Here is a 16,993-nt window from a genome sequence, read left to right on the forward strand (position 1 = left end):
TTATAGATATGGGAAGTGTAGGCTGTGATATATAAACATTTATAACGTGGAAATTTGGACTAAACCTAACTGGATCAGCAGGACGGAAAAATATAGGGTTACAAATGCAGTAAAATGAATAAAATGCAGATATTTTAGCACAGTAGTAACACAGCATGGCTTCTAAGGCTTCTGCACTTCAAGAGTACAGTAAATGCATCATCAAATACTGATGTGAAATATCAGTCAAATCAAGACTGATCTGTCTGATGCTATTTTTTTAATGAAAATTATCTGCTAATATTTATGATTGTTATATGATCAAGCACCCTTATTTTTTAATCTAATATCTATAGCATGCATACGTACCATACAGTTGATAACCATTTCCTGCCCGTAATTTTGTCAGCGATTATCAGCAGAAACAGAAGTTTTGCAAAGACTGACATTAAAACTTTTATTATTAATATTTTCCGGCCACAACAATAAAATTTAACAAATGATCACTAGAAAAAAATGTTTACTTCCATTAGCTGTACAATACATACAGTATCATAAAACTGGCCGCCAAGATTAAAATCCACTACAGAGGTGACGTAGTGTTATCAGCAGCATTTCACAAAAAGGAAAACATTATACATATGTACACATCCACATTGAATTCTTAGTAAATTTCACAAATGTACAGTATGTTTCTATGGTTGAATATAAATGTCAAAGTGTCAACTTTGTTTCCTTATTTAAAGATTCTTTCTTAAAAAAGGACTGACTTCAGTTGACAGTGGGTAGCTAGATTCAAGATCCTGGGATAACGTTTTCAACAAAAAGTAGCAAAAAGGTACACCCTTTCAAAACATAACACTCAGCCAGTTGCTTTAATCGGCCCCAAACAAGCTACCACAGTATTGCACACCAGGCTGACTATTGACTCGCTGTGGAGTTTTGGGGCGGTAGTGTTCACTGCGCTAAAGATACATCCAACCATGTCAAACAACAGACGTTTGGAGGTATGCTACATCATTCAGGCATTTTAAAAAGGTGGTTCAAGGCTCCCTCGCCTACCTTTCCTTCTTGACTGAAGATAAGCATTCTCCAGATATGGCCCTTGAGTGGCAGAAGTGGCTTGAGAGCCTCTTCCTCGACTAAATGGAGAAACTCTGGCTTTTTTCCCAGCCACAACGTAGAATGCACTTTGGTATATACCAAATGCCCTGGGTTAATAAATTACAAGTATATCACAACAGTCTGAGGTAAAATAGTAAAATGTGTTCTTTCTAGAGTAATAAAATGTAACCCTTTGAAACTGATGTTAAGACAAGATGGATGCAGTAGAAAAGACCCATTTGTCTCTCAGTAAGAGTGTAGCTTTCACTAGGTGAGACATTCTTGTTGGCGAAGGGTCTTGGTTCTTCTCTCAAATCACGGGATAGAAATTCTGCGTGTCTAAACTGCATATAAAACCTCTCAATTGTGCGGCCACATTCCTCATAGAACCCACTGCATGGGTTCCAAGAGGATCTTTGGGCAATGCTCGAACAAGTGCAAGAGGATCACCAACATAAAGAGGATCTTTATAATTCCTTAGATTTTTGTATATCTTTGAGCAAGTGAATGGTTTATAGGGGCAAGTGAATGGGTTGGGGGGGGATCATTGTTGGGACAAAAAAAATGAATGGCATTGATAACCAAAGGCACATTGTATTAAAACCTAAGGGCACAATTACTCCCCACCACTGTTAATCCACACAAACAGCAAAAATGTATAAAGTACAATGTGAATGGCCTGCAGACGTGGGCAGGTTACTGTGCATTTGCAAATGTACGGTGGGTGTCCAAAGGGGTCTGGGCAGTGTGCAGCAAACCATGTACCATGCCAACCAGTAGCAGGGGGACTCAAGACCCATGTGAGTGCCACAGCTTTGCTTTTCCACTTAGAAGCCCATTGTCCAACCTCTTTCTTTCCCCACCTCCCACATCCGCAACTGGTCGAGAGCAAAGCACGAATGCTTTTTTCTTCCTTTGAGCAGAGTCTTGAAGTAGTAGCAGACAGAATTGTTGTGCATTACATCATAAGTCACTCCACTGATATCAAGCCAACAGCACACATTCAGGCCACTGTTTCTGTTTATATTAGCTCTTCTTTGAGAAACAATAACAAGAAATAAATAAGTTAAACTTATACAAAGCTTTCAGACCCACTTCAGTTAATTTTCTTTTTACCATACTATTTCAAAAAATGCTACAAAAAATGACCAGTCTAGTGAAATATCCATTTCTAAATCAGTTTTTTTCTAGGTTTGGGTAAAAGCATGATGTCATTTCAAAAAGGGAACAAGCTTTTAAGAATTTAAACTCTGGCCGTATACTAGTGAGTCCACGCTAGGAAATTAAATATAGAAAAGGTGATATGAATTGCAGAGGGTGAGCTCTGATTACACATGACAACTGGATTAGACGACTTCAGCCCTCGCTTGAAGTGCCCCTCTGTGCCACAGTCTTTCCGTGATAGTGTTAATACTGGCTCAGATTCAAGTAAACCGCCTGTCAATAAGTGATTAGCACATACCTTTCTAACTCACTGCAAACGCGCAGTCTTTAGAAGGGAGAGTAAGTGATTCAAAAGATCTTCAACCCTATTGCTGTAACTACTTTTCACTCACTAGGATTAGTTTCACGACATCATTTTGTTCCATGAGCATAGGCCTTAAAATAGTAAAAAATACCTTTTAAAAAAAAAGGTAAAGCACCAAAGGTTTTCTCCTAGACAGTACAACAACGTGATCACAGCAGCTCTTCCAGAGTATAGCTTATAGTTATATACAGGTGAGCCAGTCAGTTACTGCCAACAGCACTTTCCTCTCAGTCAAACCACATAAATTCCTTCTTTCTTGCCATTAGTTGATTTTGGAAAGGTAGACCATCCTGAAGTCTCTCTTTTCCTCATTTCAATTTTATAAGGAATGTCAAGAGATTTTTAGGCACATACCAAGTCTATCATGTAAACATTGTTTTTCTCCCTTCTGCCTCATAACAGTCTCACACATTCACTTTTCCACTATGAACTTCAATTCTCTTCTCAAGGTCTTCAAGCGACATCTCACCCTACCCTTTTATTCATGATACCGACAACTGATAAAAATAGCTTTAAATGCTACACAACTGCAGATAGCATAGCTTTTAGTAAAAATTTTAAAATCCTCCTCCATTAATGCACTACTGATCTGTTATAGAGGTAGGAACTAAAAGCTAGTGTACGCATTAAACCCAAATTAACTTCATTTTTGAAAGTCTGGTTGCCTTTTGTGCTACAAGATCTACAAGACATAGGTAAGGAAACTGATTAGGACTTGCTTAGTAATAGACCAGATTGCATGAATGCCCTATGGGTGCAGCATTCCACACAGTCCTGAGATAAAAACTTAAAAGTATTGTTCCCTCTTTCTCGACCAATTTAGTATTTCTATAAAAGTGTTTTGAACAAAAAAAAGGTGCTACGAAGCTGAAAATAAATGGTGAATATGCATTAAAGACTCTTTTCCTAAAAACTCTTATACTTGTGAATGCTCAGCTTTCCATAATTATTTCACCATTTAAAAAAAGAAAAAATCTAAAATCTTTTAGCATTCAGCTGACTAATTTTGGCAAAACTGTCCTCTGCTGTATATTCCCATTGGCATCAGTAATTTGTGCCAGGTTAGTCCTTAATTTTGAGGCTGAGCTTGATGTGGGAGGTAACTTGGAGATAGATGTTATAGCACCTGTGCCCTCAGTGATCCGCTTTACGGTCGTTTTCTCCCCAGTGGGAGGTTTTGGCAAGCGTCTTCTTAGCCAAGGGTGGCGGAGGGCCTGACTAGGAGTCATGCGCAGAGCTGGATCCCACTCCAGACACTGCTTGAGGAAGTCCAGAAAGAGAGGGTCATCACAGCCCTTGAGCGCTGTTACCCAATCCTTGCTTCCTGGCGGACCTCGAAGCTTGCCCCTGCGCGACCGTCCACCATTTAATGCCACTGTGCCGTCAGGCAAAGACGTGACTGTGCAGTAACGTGGATATCCCTTTGAGCTGATAAAATTTTTGCCTCTCTTAGAGGAATCCAACAGCTTCTGGGAGGGCATGCCCAGTAGCTCTATGACACATGCTAGTTGGTCCCCTTCATCTTCCCCAGGCAAGAGAGGGTACCCTGTGAGTAATTCCGCTAAGATACAACCCAGGCTCCACATATCGATTGGCATCCCATAACGAGAACCCAAAATGACCTCTGGGGCCCTATAGAAGCGTGACTGGATGTAGGTGTAGACTCGCTGGTGCTCGTAGCAGCTGGAACCAAAGTCGATCACTTTAATTCCACTGCGTCCCTGCTGTTTCAGGAGGATGTTCTCAGGTTTGAGGTCACAATGAATGATCCTGTTTTTGTGTAGGAAGTCCAGACACTGCAGGATGGAGTGCGCAAACTTGCGCACCAGCGGCAGACTGAAGCCCTGAAACTTGTTTTTCTTGATGAGCTCATAGAGGTTCATGCTGAGTAGCTCGAATGTCATACAGATGTGGTTGCGGAATGTGAAGTTCTCCAGCATGTGGATGACATTCATGGTAGAGTCTTTGTCCTGCTTGCGCAAGTGCTCCAAGATCCGAATCTCTTCAGCTGCTTGGCGGTGAAACCGCTTCTCGTTACGTACCATTTTTAAGGCCACATGCTGGTGGGCCTTGTGGTCATAGGCCTTCACCACCTGTCCAAAACTGCCCTTACCAATGACCTTCAGTACCTCATACCTGTAGGCTATATGGTCATGGGGTACATGTATATAGGAGCCCTGATCATCATCATAACCTCCATTGTTGGAACCCCCGACTACACCTGGCCGTTTCTTTGCATTTGGGCCTACACAGTAGATTTCAGGGTAGCTGAAGATCTCTTGATGCTCAAATGTTGTAAGCTTGGACAGGTACTGCTTCATGGCCTGCTCAGGAGTCAATGGGGCTGGCTTGGACTTGTTGTCCGTTGATTTGATGGAGGTGGAACTGGCCTGCCGACACTGGCTGCTTTCTTGTTGCCGTTCCGGCAGGGCCAAACCTGCTCGGCTGACTGGCGTCAACCCATTCGGCTGCGTAGTCAACACTGTCCGCTTATTGCTGTTTTCCTCAAACAGCTGTTGAACATGTATCTGCTGGTGGTTCCCGACATGCAGATGGTCATTCATTGCGTGCTTATTGCCTCCAACCTAGCAAAAGCACAAGTGAGAAACATTATTAGAGGATTCCTCCAAGAACAACACAGTCAACAAATGATTTATATTTTGATAGACATGCGTTTAATATATAAATGGCAAATGTTTCCCATACCTGTCCCCGGGGGTACACTGTCCTGCACTTTTTTGTTTTCCCTGTTGCCAGTACACCAAATCTAACTAATCAAATCATTAACAACCCCTTACTGAGGTAAACAAGCTGTGTGTAAACAGAGAAAGCACTAAAAGGTGAACAGCAGTGCAGTGTGGGTTGGGAAACACTGGTCTGTGATTGAAACACAGAACGCGATTCTTTCTAAGGTGTTTCTAGATCAGGGGTCGTGTGGCTGCAGGGTTTCATTCCAAGTGAGCAGATCACACTTCATATAACTGATCAGTTTTTTGTACCCTGAGCCAAAAAGGTGGAATCAAGGGTGCTTCTGCTTGATTGGAATGAAAACCTGCAGCCACATAAGCCCTTTGTGGATAAGATCAGTGACCTTTGTTCTAGATTGCCCATCACAGCTTTGTTTTAGTAACATAGGCAACAACACCACAGTAGCTATTAAGAAGGATCCTCCTGTCGTATGCTCTGACGTATAAACCATTCAAATCTTCTTCTCAGGGCAGTGTGAGGTCACTCAGGGAAACACCTCAGAGGGGTTATGAGCAGGACTAACAGGCTTAACTTTCACCGTGTTCTGTGTGCCTTACGTTTCATTCATTTTCACTCGCCTGAGCACACTGTGAAACTGACTACTTAGTGTTTGGAATTTGATTTACTCATTAAACAATGCATACTTGTGTTGACCAAGCTTAGGACACAGATCAACTACATCCTACTGGTGTGTTTAGCAGAAACTGACACATTCTACAAATTAGAATGCAATGTATGTGTGGTAAGAAAAGATTCAGAGATAAATTACAGATAAATAAACAACAAATTACTTACAGACAGACAGTCTACAGGTTTAATTGTGACAGCAGCCTTAGCTAGCTTGACCCACAGACCACTTTCAGAGTTTGATGCAGAGATTCCTGAACACACATGAAATGTCCTGTTCATATCTTATGACTTCACGGTCATAAATACTCTTCTGATTTGTGTAAGAGGTCATGGTGTCCATGACATACAGCACTACACATTCACGTAATTAAATTTGTGTTATATAACTGGTGCAAAGGACTTGGTGTCCATGCGGTTAAAAAGGATTGGAGTCAACTTTCCTTGAACTTGGATGCCACTAGTGGACCATCTGAGTTCATGTGTGCTCCAAAGTTATACAATCCAGTTTGCTTTCTCTTGTGCGCTCTGCATTTCACATTTTTCTTCAAATTCTGAGGGACAAGCTCAGCTTTTGTTTACCAAAGACATTAGGCATGCATTTCCTGCTTTCCTGAAGCGCCCCCTCTGAAAGACGCATGCTTCCTTGATAATATGATTGTCTCTGCAAATTGTTTTCACTAAGATATCCTGTTGCCTCAGTCAGAGGTTTGTCTCTGTCCAAGTTTGTCCTGCAAAACGGGGGTGGAATTCTTTAGTCTTTTGGTACACTATGTTTTCCCTATGCAAACTGCGCCCAGGGTTGGGATAATTACTGAAAAATTAGTAGTTTTGTAGCTTTGTACCTACTTTCCCAAAATGTGTAGTTAGCTGCAATTTAGCTACTTTTCCAGAAAAAGTAGTGCATTACTTTTTAGCTACTTTCAAAGCACGACTGTCAGAACGTTTGTGAATCTCCACCTGACACACCAAACAGGCCCAACTGACAGTGTGAACAAGACACTGCATTTAATCATGTGCCAGAAAGAAACACACAATTGAAAAGCTGCAAATGTACAAAAAGATCACCAAAAAGTGTAACCAACAATCAAACTTACACACCCAAAGGTGTGATATACAACAAAACTTAAGACTAAATGCAAAGTCAATCATTCCAGGTTTTTCCTAACAAAATAACTGAATACAAACCAGAGAATTTTGTGCAAAACGTTGTCAAATGTTGAAATAAAACTGCTCCGATTTAAACATTTCAGCAAGATACACCAATCAGACATAACATTATGACCACCTCCTTGTTTCTACACTCATTGTCCATTTTATCAGTTCCACTTATTATTGAGGTGCAGTTTGTAGTTCTACAATTACAGACTGTAGTCCTTCTGTTTCTCTGATACTTTGTTAGCCTCCTTTTACCCTGTTCTTCAGTGGTCAGGACCCCCATGGAGAGCAGGTACTATTTGGGTGGTGGATCATTCTTAGTACTGCAGTAACACTGACGTGGTGGTGGTGAGGTGTGCTGGTACAAGTAGATCAGACACAGCTGGAATTTTTAAACACCTCAGTGTCACTGCTGGACTGAGAAAAGTCCACCAACCAAAAATATCCAGCCAACAGTGTCCTGTGAAGACTGATGAAGGACTAGAGGATGACCAACTCAAGCTGTGCAGCAGCATATGAGTGTTCGTCTATGACTTTAGATCTACAGGGTGGACTGACAAGTGAGGAGTGTTTAATAGAGTGGACAGTGAGTGGACACAGTGTACAAAAACTCTGATCCACTCGTACCAGCACAAACACATGAACACACCACCACCATGTCAGTGTTACTGCAGTGCTGAGAATGACCCACCACCCAAATACTACCTGCTCTGTGAGGGTTCATGGGGGTCCTGACCACTGATAAAATGGACAATGAGCGTAGAAACAAGGAGGTGGTCATAATGTTATGCTTGATCTAACACAGTTTTCACAATAAATGGTCTCTGGATTTAACACATAACTAACGCTAATTCATCAGCCTTTAAAGCTGAAGACTGACGCGCAGACTGCTGGACACACAGCAACGCAGATAACGAAACGGAAAAGAGAGAGATTTGACATGAACATCGATAATTTGGAGATGAATGGATTTATTTACACTGATAATCACTCAGCTCGTTTCCTCATACGTTTAATCTGCAGCAACTCGAAAAACTGAAGTCAGCTTCTCTTTCTCCTGCTTCTCTTTCGAATTTTCCAATTCCACCTTAAATGGCACAGCAGTACAATCTGGCACCTCAGGCACTATTTAAGGTGGAATGGGACTAATGGAACGAGAAGCTGGACAATGACTTCAGCCTCACAAAAAAAAGTCGAACATTGAGAGGCATTTTACAAGAAACTGTAAAAACTGTAGCGGCTACAGCTACTAAAATTTGTAGCTAACTACAAAAAGTAGTTAGCTACTCCCTCATCCCTGACCGTGCCCAATATCTTAATATATGTAAAGGTTTAGTGATCTGTTAGTGTGTCTTCAAGTGAATAAGATTAATGGATTTTTTGCGTTAAAGGGGAATTTGGTACATTTTTACAAATCATATATCATTCAACTGTTGAAATGTAAAAAAGGTCATTCAATGTGATATGTTGTGAAATGGTGTGTTGTACAAAAATGTACTAACAATGCATTTTTTTATAATCCAAAATAAACAGTGAACCTACATATCCCATCTTGGTAAAACATTACATGTAAATGAGCACTTATCGCATTTTAAATTAGTGTAATGTTTTAATCACAAGCACTGCCTATGTTGTCTAAAATTTCAAGTAGGGAAATTAAACCTAATAACACTGAGCTTGTAAGCTGCTTGTAGAGGCATTAGGCCAACGTTCTAGCATACTAAATACAGCATTAAACCAGAAAAGGTGCATGTGTTGTTGTTCTACAAGCCGGAAGCTTACTTTATACAATAATAATTGCAATTTAAATCGCAGTCACAATATTGGTGAGAATTGTCACAATTAAACATTTTCCCCTAAATCGTTCAACCCTAATCACCATTTTGACTCCACAGATTTTGTGATTAAATTATGCAGAAATTTGGAAATATTGGTGGAATCCCCATTTAATCTCAAGCTTTTCAAACACATGTTGAGGGACATCTTGAGGGACTTAATCATGAAGTATAAACAGAATGAGACTTCGGTTTTCTGCTGATATTTTTCATTTTTTATTATTCTTACACTCCACATAGCAACTGCAAGAGCAAATGCAAATGCTTGGCTTTCATTATAAATTGCACAGTCCTGACATAGCCTGCCCTTAAAACACAAAAACTGTAGCCACATCTTTCTATTTCACCATGTCAGAAAATAATGTCAACTCTACACATGATCTAATGTATAGGACGTATGCGTATGTAATATGTATGTGCACAGATACTACTGTTATGTGTTGTAAATGCATTTAGAACCACATCATTCTACTGACATCAGCAACAGACTAATATGGTTCACAAACAGCATATAAGTGGACCTAATAATGAATTTGAATGGAAGCTTGGACAATTTCATCTCCCTTTTGTGGTTGGCCTCTCTGAGGTTAATTCAAAATGTAGACAGGTGGGGGGGTCATTGCGAGGGCACGTGTACTGACAGCTGTAAAGGACACACAAACGGCAGCTGGACAAAGACACATAGTGTGTCTCGGTGGGGCCACAGGAGGCATGACAATCATTTTAACGCTCCCTTACCCTATTTCTGTCTTCTATGGTAGAGTTTAGCAAAAATGAAATCTCTGAACATGTCTTCAGAAATACATATCACTAAAGGTCGGATGAGGACAAAAATGCTGAAAAATACTCGAAAAAGAATTGGCAAACAATGGCACATTGGCAAACAATGAGATGAGGGGGATAATAACTGCAGAGAAGATGGCATGGTCACAAGCCTGGTGCAGCATCGCTGGTAATGCCAACCAGATGTTTTGGTGTATGTAAACAAGCACGATTGCTTGCGGCCTTAGCCAATTTACATAAAATTCTGTGTCTAATTAATGCCTGAAGATTTTTTTTTCTGGTGTCAGTATATAAATTCTATCCTATACAGCAGGTAACACAATCTTTGACACAAGCAGCAAGCAGTCTTCTGTTGTCCGTCTACGTCAGGAGCAGTACTTTAAAATACTTAAAATCTTAATCACCATCAGTAACATTATATCATAATTAGATATCTTAATAATAGCCAATTTGTTGCTCTGTAACTACAGTGTAACAGCAGACATGTTACAGCTTCATTGCTTACAGAAACAATGTGGCTCTGACAGCAGAAAAAAACTAATTACAGCCATATCTGTGCTTAATGTAATTCCTATTTTCATCTACATTCCTGGTGATTACATCACAAAAATTGATACAGTATGAAACAATCAATTTTTTTCTATTTTTTCTAAATAAACCACACCTGGGCACTAGCTTTTCTTTTGATATTTTCAACCACGGTTGGTAGATGTGCAACAAAGAATAATATTTAGCAGAAAAGCACAGTCAAGGGTGTGCATATTTCCCTAATATATGTGACATGAGTTTATTCTTGTAAGATGCAAGTCAGAGAGCAGTTAATTGAATTATTTGAGCCTCGATGCTGGCTGAGGTTTCTCAGCGCCTGTACTTACTTGAATTAGAAGGACAGCTATATAAAGAAGTCCAGACTCTGCTTCTCAGTTCATTTAAATGACATCAGTACAGTCTATCAGCACTATGCAAAATACAGCTGGGATACGGAATGATTTTTTTTTCATACAGATGCTGGTAATTCACATTTTTTACAGCATTCAGTATATTTACATTTTGGTATAGACAAAGCAGGCTTTGTCCAATTGGAGACTGCAGATTGCATTGGTTCATACGATGCATAATAATACAGGACAGAAGTATGCCGGCCTCGATTACTGTTCTAAGCATAAGCCCACAGGCAACTGGTTTTCTCCCCATCCCCCACCACTGGCAAGCTCCACAGCTCCAACACAATATGTTAGCCAATGCCTAATTGTGTCTAGCGCCTGTGTTTACCATGACAGTTAAACAGCACTACTGTTCACATCTGTACCAGTGCACAAATCAAACCAAAGGGTTTCTGCTCCCATCACTTTTCTTCTACACTTTACAGGTGCTATCAAGGCTAGTGTTAATAATCACTGTATTCGGCCTCCATCTGGCTCCTGAGGCAGGTTGTCCCCTCACTCTAACCAGAACGTCTCTAGTAGCCCTAGTGAAGACGTGGTCAAAACGAAAAGCGGCTGACTCGTGACCAAACCTGGAACCTACACCTCATATGACAGTGGTCATCCAAACTGCCTGCTTAGTGTTCAACAATTAAACATGCCAAAAGCATCTCTCTCTATAATATACTGCATGAGTAATGAAATAATGGCTTCTGCACCCAAACAGTGCATAGTGTGTCCAATAGTGAACCATAAGGGAGTCATTTTGATACAGATCTGGATTCTGGTAACAATTTGGTATTATGAAAGGTTTATTTTGTGCAAATACGTCTTAAATACATTATTTTTAAAACCTATAGTAAAACCATATGCGTTTCTACAGGGTTGCCATAAAAATTGGATACTAAATTTGGACAATTACTATAGTTACTATAGTTTACTGTACTACAGTACTAGAGGTGACATCAGTATCAATATGTAGTTCAATCCAATCCTGTAATAAATCTAGCTTAAAATAGTACACACCCAGAGTGTGTCATGTCATGTTATTGTCTATGTATTTGTCAGTAGGTTTTAAGAAAACTATAGGATCAGGATCAGTACTGGCCAATATTCAAGGTTTAAACACTGGTTTCAGGAAACATGTGGCAGTGTGCCATCTCCATACAGGACAGTACAGTAGAAATACTGTATTATTACTATATTATAGGTATTACACATAGGAATATGGCTATTATACAGCACTATAGAGATTGTATAGTGTCTTATCATCGTACAAGTGCCTGTAAAAGCTCCCTCATAGAAAGCTTTTAAAAGAAATGTCTGAGACATTGTTTTACAATAGTTTTGCGAGAGTCTTTTGGCTTAAACATATTTTTAAATACACTCATGGTGGACAAATGCATGCAGGATGTTGTGAGGCGAAATAGTCCCCAATAAAAATGCACGTCTATTTTCTGTTTACCTGTTTCACCAGCTGCATTTTACAGTGAAATACACCGAAGACTTGGTAGGCTCACTAGGGTAGAAGTGTATAAAATCATTATATTTGCACTGAAAATATCGCAACTCCTGGTTCTCTCTTCCATGAAGCTTTTCAAATCAGACCAGCCTGAATGACTTTGTTAGCATCTATACGACTGCACTATGCAGACGTTTAGAAAACATTAACGTTAGTGGAATTATTCCCCTGTAAAGTTAAAACAGTCTGTCGGGCTTACCAGGTTTAAAATCCGGTTAGACAGTGACTGTAGCCGTGTGTAGTCAGTAAGGCAGCGGCTTGTCTGAGTACTCTGTAAGTGCTCTGTAAGCTTAATGGTGTAAGGTGGAGTGTTTTCCGTACCGTGAGCGAGTTGGTGTTCCTGAGAGGCGGTAATGTGACGGGCGATGCCGGCTCAGTCCCTGCCCGGAGAGCCCCGACGCTGATACCGGGGGAAGACTGCGGCTGGCAAATTTCACCCCCTTTGCCTAGGGTTAAAGAAAACGACATGTAAGAGAGATGAGCCTTTCATAGCTGCACACATCTGACGAGAACGTAAGAAGCGTCCAAATATCATTTAACGTTACTCGACGGAGGCGCTGGCTCTGTGGCAGCCACAGGCATCCACAAAGCCACCAAGTCCATTAGCTACGGCTTAAGGTTACTCGTTCAGATGGCTTTATCTGCTTTACATTAGCTTAGTGTGCTATTCAAGACATGTCCTGGAAATAAAATGAAATAAAACATCCCGAGACCGCTCGAAACGGAGCGTGGCTATAGCTAAGCTACCGCAGCCTAACGTTACCTCAGTCTCCAACAGAGGCAGATCAAACGTGAAACCGCCTGGCTAAGCCTCGCCTTATGGACGGAGCATTATAAATCCGGATAAGCAGTCCTGCGTCCAGCGCGGCGAGTTCAACGGGCCCGATTTTTTACTACAGCATTCCTGAATCCGGATTTTAGCTTCCTTACCAGTTGGGTAGACAGCAGCGCAGGGTTTCTTGGTTAACATGGCCGCTGGAGAGTCACACACAGGGAAAAAAGCCCACTTCAGAATATCCCCTCCTCCCCCTCCTCCGCTGGGCGATCACCACCAACTCTGCTACTCCAATCAGCTACATCCAGACTCGCATTCTCGGCAAAGGCTGCTTCCTCAAACACAAGCCCGAGTTGGCTTACCATCGCTGGGAAGCGCCCGACGGAAGACGCGCCCTGTTAGAGGCACAGCTCCACACTGCACACGCACAAAGCCTCAAACTTCCTAGCTGCATGTTAACACCAACCCTCTCCCGGACTCTAGAGGAAAGCTTTGTAAGGCACTATGGGTGTTGCCTGGCTTATCTAGCGTCCCTGTTCGCCTCCACCTCTTTCAGCCCACCCCCCCCCTCCTCCCCATCCCCCCAGAGCAGAGGGACGTGGTTGGTACAGTTTGTAAAAGTGGCCCACATCTAACTTCACCCTCTTATAATGTCAGTTTAAAAAGGCACTGTCTATCTATGAACTATCATCAACAAAGTAACCATGACTTAGTGAGGGTGCAGTCGTCTCAATCTCATGTGTACACTCTTTTAAAAGATGGTTCTTTAAGGGTTCTTTGGTAAAGGGAACTATATAGAATCGTTTGATGCTTAAACAGTTCTTTGCATGGGGTAATGGTTCATCAGACTGACGGGAAAAAAAAAAAAAAAAAAAAAAAAAAAAAAAATATATATATATATATATATATATATATATGTTTGTGTGTGTGTGTTATATGTGGTTCTATGCAGAAGCTTTTTGAAAGTGACTCTATATAGCACCAAAAGGGGTCCTCTATTATTATGATGTCAAGCTTGAATCAGTAGAAGAACCTTTTTTTGAGAAAACAAATGTTCCCAGATTATAAGTTTGTATAAGACAGAAGCATTTATCTCTAGATGTGGCATTTACTGGTACATATTCCCCTGTGCATGTTAGTTATAACATGCACTTTCAAGCCTTCGCACTTGGAATCATTGTCCACTAGAGGGAGGAGAGCAGCTTATCTCTAGACTTTAGGCCTGCTCTCTCTTTCCTTGCATGTCATGGACAGTACATGAGGATCCCAGCAGAGTACAGTGTGTACATGAGCTGTACAAGTTAACTTCTAACAGATCTCAACAATCCTTACTCTGGTGGAAGTTGTCTGAATGTGATGGGTTGTATATGGACTACAGCAATAGTATTAGGACTATAATGTAATTTTACAGCACATACATTACATTAGCAGATGCGGCACATATTAGTGAGGTAAAAGATGCTTTAGGCTACCAACCAATACATAATAAAGGACATGCAGGGACAAGCAATGTCATGACATTAATTATTTTGGGTCACAGTACCCAGTCGTCCCCTTGTCATAGCCTAAAATACATTATCATAACTGTCCAGATTTATGTAACATAAAACAAATTGCATTAAACTGCGAATGCTGAAACTGCATACTTTGGAAATGTTTGTTGACAAGCCATAGATGTAATGTAAAAAAGGAAAACCTCTGTATCAAAGGCTGGGAGACTGATGAATGATGATTGATTACTAGGCAGAGCCCACATGGTGAAACATACCAATTAACTACCTCAGAGAGGTTGTTCCTGGTACAGGATGGAATAAATATGTATCTTATCATTTAAAATTAGCATGCGAAATTTCAAACAGTTGCCATTCACTGCCTCAATCAAACTCACTGAATTCCGCCTAAGAGGACTTAATATTTGGTGTTATTGCTCATATTTGCTGTAAAGCTAAATTAAGTCAAGATGAATTGACAACATACTATACTACACATACATAACATACATCAATTTTTAATTAAATTTGTGTGTATCGCAGTAGTAAACTCCACTAAGGAATAGTAAATAGGTATCTAAAGTGAGTAATCTGAATGCTTAAGCCTAGCTTACAGTTGTATGCAAAAGTTTGGGCACCCCTCGGCAAATTGCATGTCTTGTTGATTAAGTGAAAATAAGTATCTGCTACAAGAGCAAGCACACTTGTGCATATGACTGTATGTGCTCTTGTTAAAAGGTAATATCTATATATATTAATGATATCAGTAGGCAATTTTTATGTTATGGAACCAATTACAGATATGTCAATTTGGACACTGTATTGTAAATTATATTACGGTCTAGATGGGAATGTGATTGTCATGCACAGCAACTCAGATTTAAAGCAGTCATACATGGAGCCACGTGTCAGGCTGAGCTCAGCAGGAAGTAGAGCATGCTGGGACGGTTTGGTTGGGCATTTGTCATTGCAGTTACTAGGAAGCCTTGTCAGGAACTATGTGAAGGACCGCCACCGTTAGCAGTGTTGGGTTAGCTAAGCGAGAGCCCATGTCAGTCTTACATTTTTGCCTTGTAACTTGTGATAATGGGTTATCAGAGAGGGCTGACAGAAACCCATTCACTTAAGCACACCAGTGTGAAACTGCCCCAGAGAGTAAAAGCTGTGAATGGGCATACAGGGTTGTAGTAGGCATGCAGTGGTAGGTGTTAGGTGCTGCTGAGTCTCCTGCTAGAAACTGAGATGATGTAAAACACGAGCGTTCAAATTATATAGTGATTTAGTACATTACTAGACTGACATAGTTTTGCATCTCAACAAATGAAACCAGTGGGATTGTTGGACTTACAGACTAGCAATATATCAACATTAACTGCAATTGCATTCTGTGTTGGAGTAAATCCATATTGTCATATAAAGACCTCATAATGCAAATTTTTAAGGTTTTTAATAATTAACCGTATCTGCTCTTTACATTGTGTAGACCAGGGCTGCTTATACCGCTCACCTTATAAAAGAACATATTTTATACTATATAAAACCTTTTTATTTTTCATGTTCCTTTTAACCCCAGGCTAATAGTAATACTAATACTACATACTAATGCCTATTATTCATTAACTATAGGGAGTTCAATGCAAACTAATGAATCTATTCTTAGGTTATAGAATTGTGTTATAAAACTTTGGGCAAAATTACTTGTAATTGTCACCAAAACTACTTGTAATAAAATCTCATTATATTAAGACACTGAATTTATGAATGCTTTCTTTCTCTTATGACGTTTCCATGTGAGGTTTTGTTGTGACAGTTATGAATTACTGCCTCTCCTGTATCTGATTGAGCAGAAATCTATTTTTTGAGTGTAGGTGAATGCTGCACATGCTTTGCTCTCAAGGCAATGGCCTACAAGGAAAACTCCTTGCTGTTTGTTCCCTCACCCTGGCCTCTCTCTGAGGGAACATTTGATCTTTAGGGGATGAGTCAGTGGTGCTGTCTGAGAAGCTCCAAACACAGGCTGTGTTGTTTTTCCTTTGCCTTCTGCTGACACTTCCGCTCAGCATCGTTCTGGGGAGGCCTAAAAACGTGAGCTCTGCAGACATATGGCTGTTGGGTCCCATCCATTACAGTCCAATTCAGGTTCTGCTTCTGGTTCCATGTGATGTAAGGTACATCTAATTTGTTAGGGCTTTATAGTGATGGCAAAAAGATCATACAGTGTGTGGGTTGTATGGTCCCAAAACGAGGCCAACAATAATTAGTCTATAAGCTGATTGCCACTCACTACCAGCCTCAAACCCATTAATTGTGGGTAGCCTGCAAAGATAAATCGGGTCTAGCTGAATTGATGGATCACACTTGTAAAGGTATCGTATCTCAGTAATAATCACCTTTAAGTAATGGTATACTGCTGCTGCCATGTGACATGAACAACATTTCATGTTTTCAAGCTGTGATGCAGAGAAGACCGTATACTAATCCCTGGTCTTCTTTGCTCTCCTGTAACAAAGCCATCAGCTTA

The 16,993-nt window shown here is 40.5% G+C and overlaps 1 protein-coding gene across 2 annotated transcripts in view; it reads right to left on the reverse strand.

The window, feature by feature from the left end:
• Window positions 1-422: 422 nt before the first annotated feature.
• dyrk2 (dual-specificity tyrosine-(Y)-phosphorylation regulated kinase 2) overlaps window positions 423-16,993 on the reverse strand; it is a 28,387-nt gene continuing 11,816 nt past the window's right edge. Inside the window, exons 1-3 of one of the 2 annotated variants that reach the window (XM_017716862.2) lie at window positions 13,138-13,511; window positions 12,529-12,653; window positions 423-5,196 (exon numbers count right to left, since the gene is read on the reverse strand). In XM_017716862.2, the coding sequence (XP_017572351.1) occupies window positions 3,604-5,196; window positions 12,529-12,653; window positions 13,138-13,177 (1,758 nt within the window). In that variant the 5' untranslated portion in view covers window positions 13,178-13,511 and the 3' untranslated portion in view covers window positions 423-3,603. Of the gene's footprint in view, window positions 5,197-12,528; window positions 12,654-13,137; window positions 13,512-16,993 lie in introns of those variants that run through there. The other variant, XM_017716863.2, reaches the window with a different exon arrangement.

Source organism: Pygocentrus nattereri, chromosome 1 (assembly GCF_015220715.1).
Source record: "Pygocentrus nattereri isolate fPygNat1 chromosome 1, fPygNat1.pri, whole genome shotgun sequence".
In the NCBI taxonomy this organism is placed as follows: Eukaryota; Metazoa; Chordata; class Actinopteri; order Characiformes; family Serrasalmidae; genus Pygocentrus; species Pygocentrus nattereri.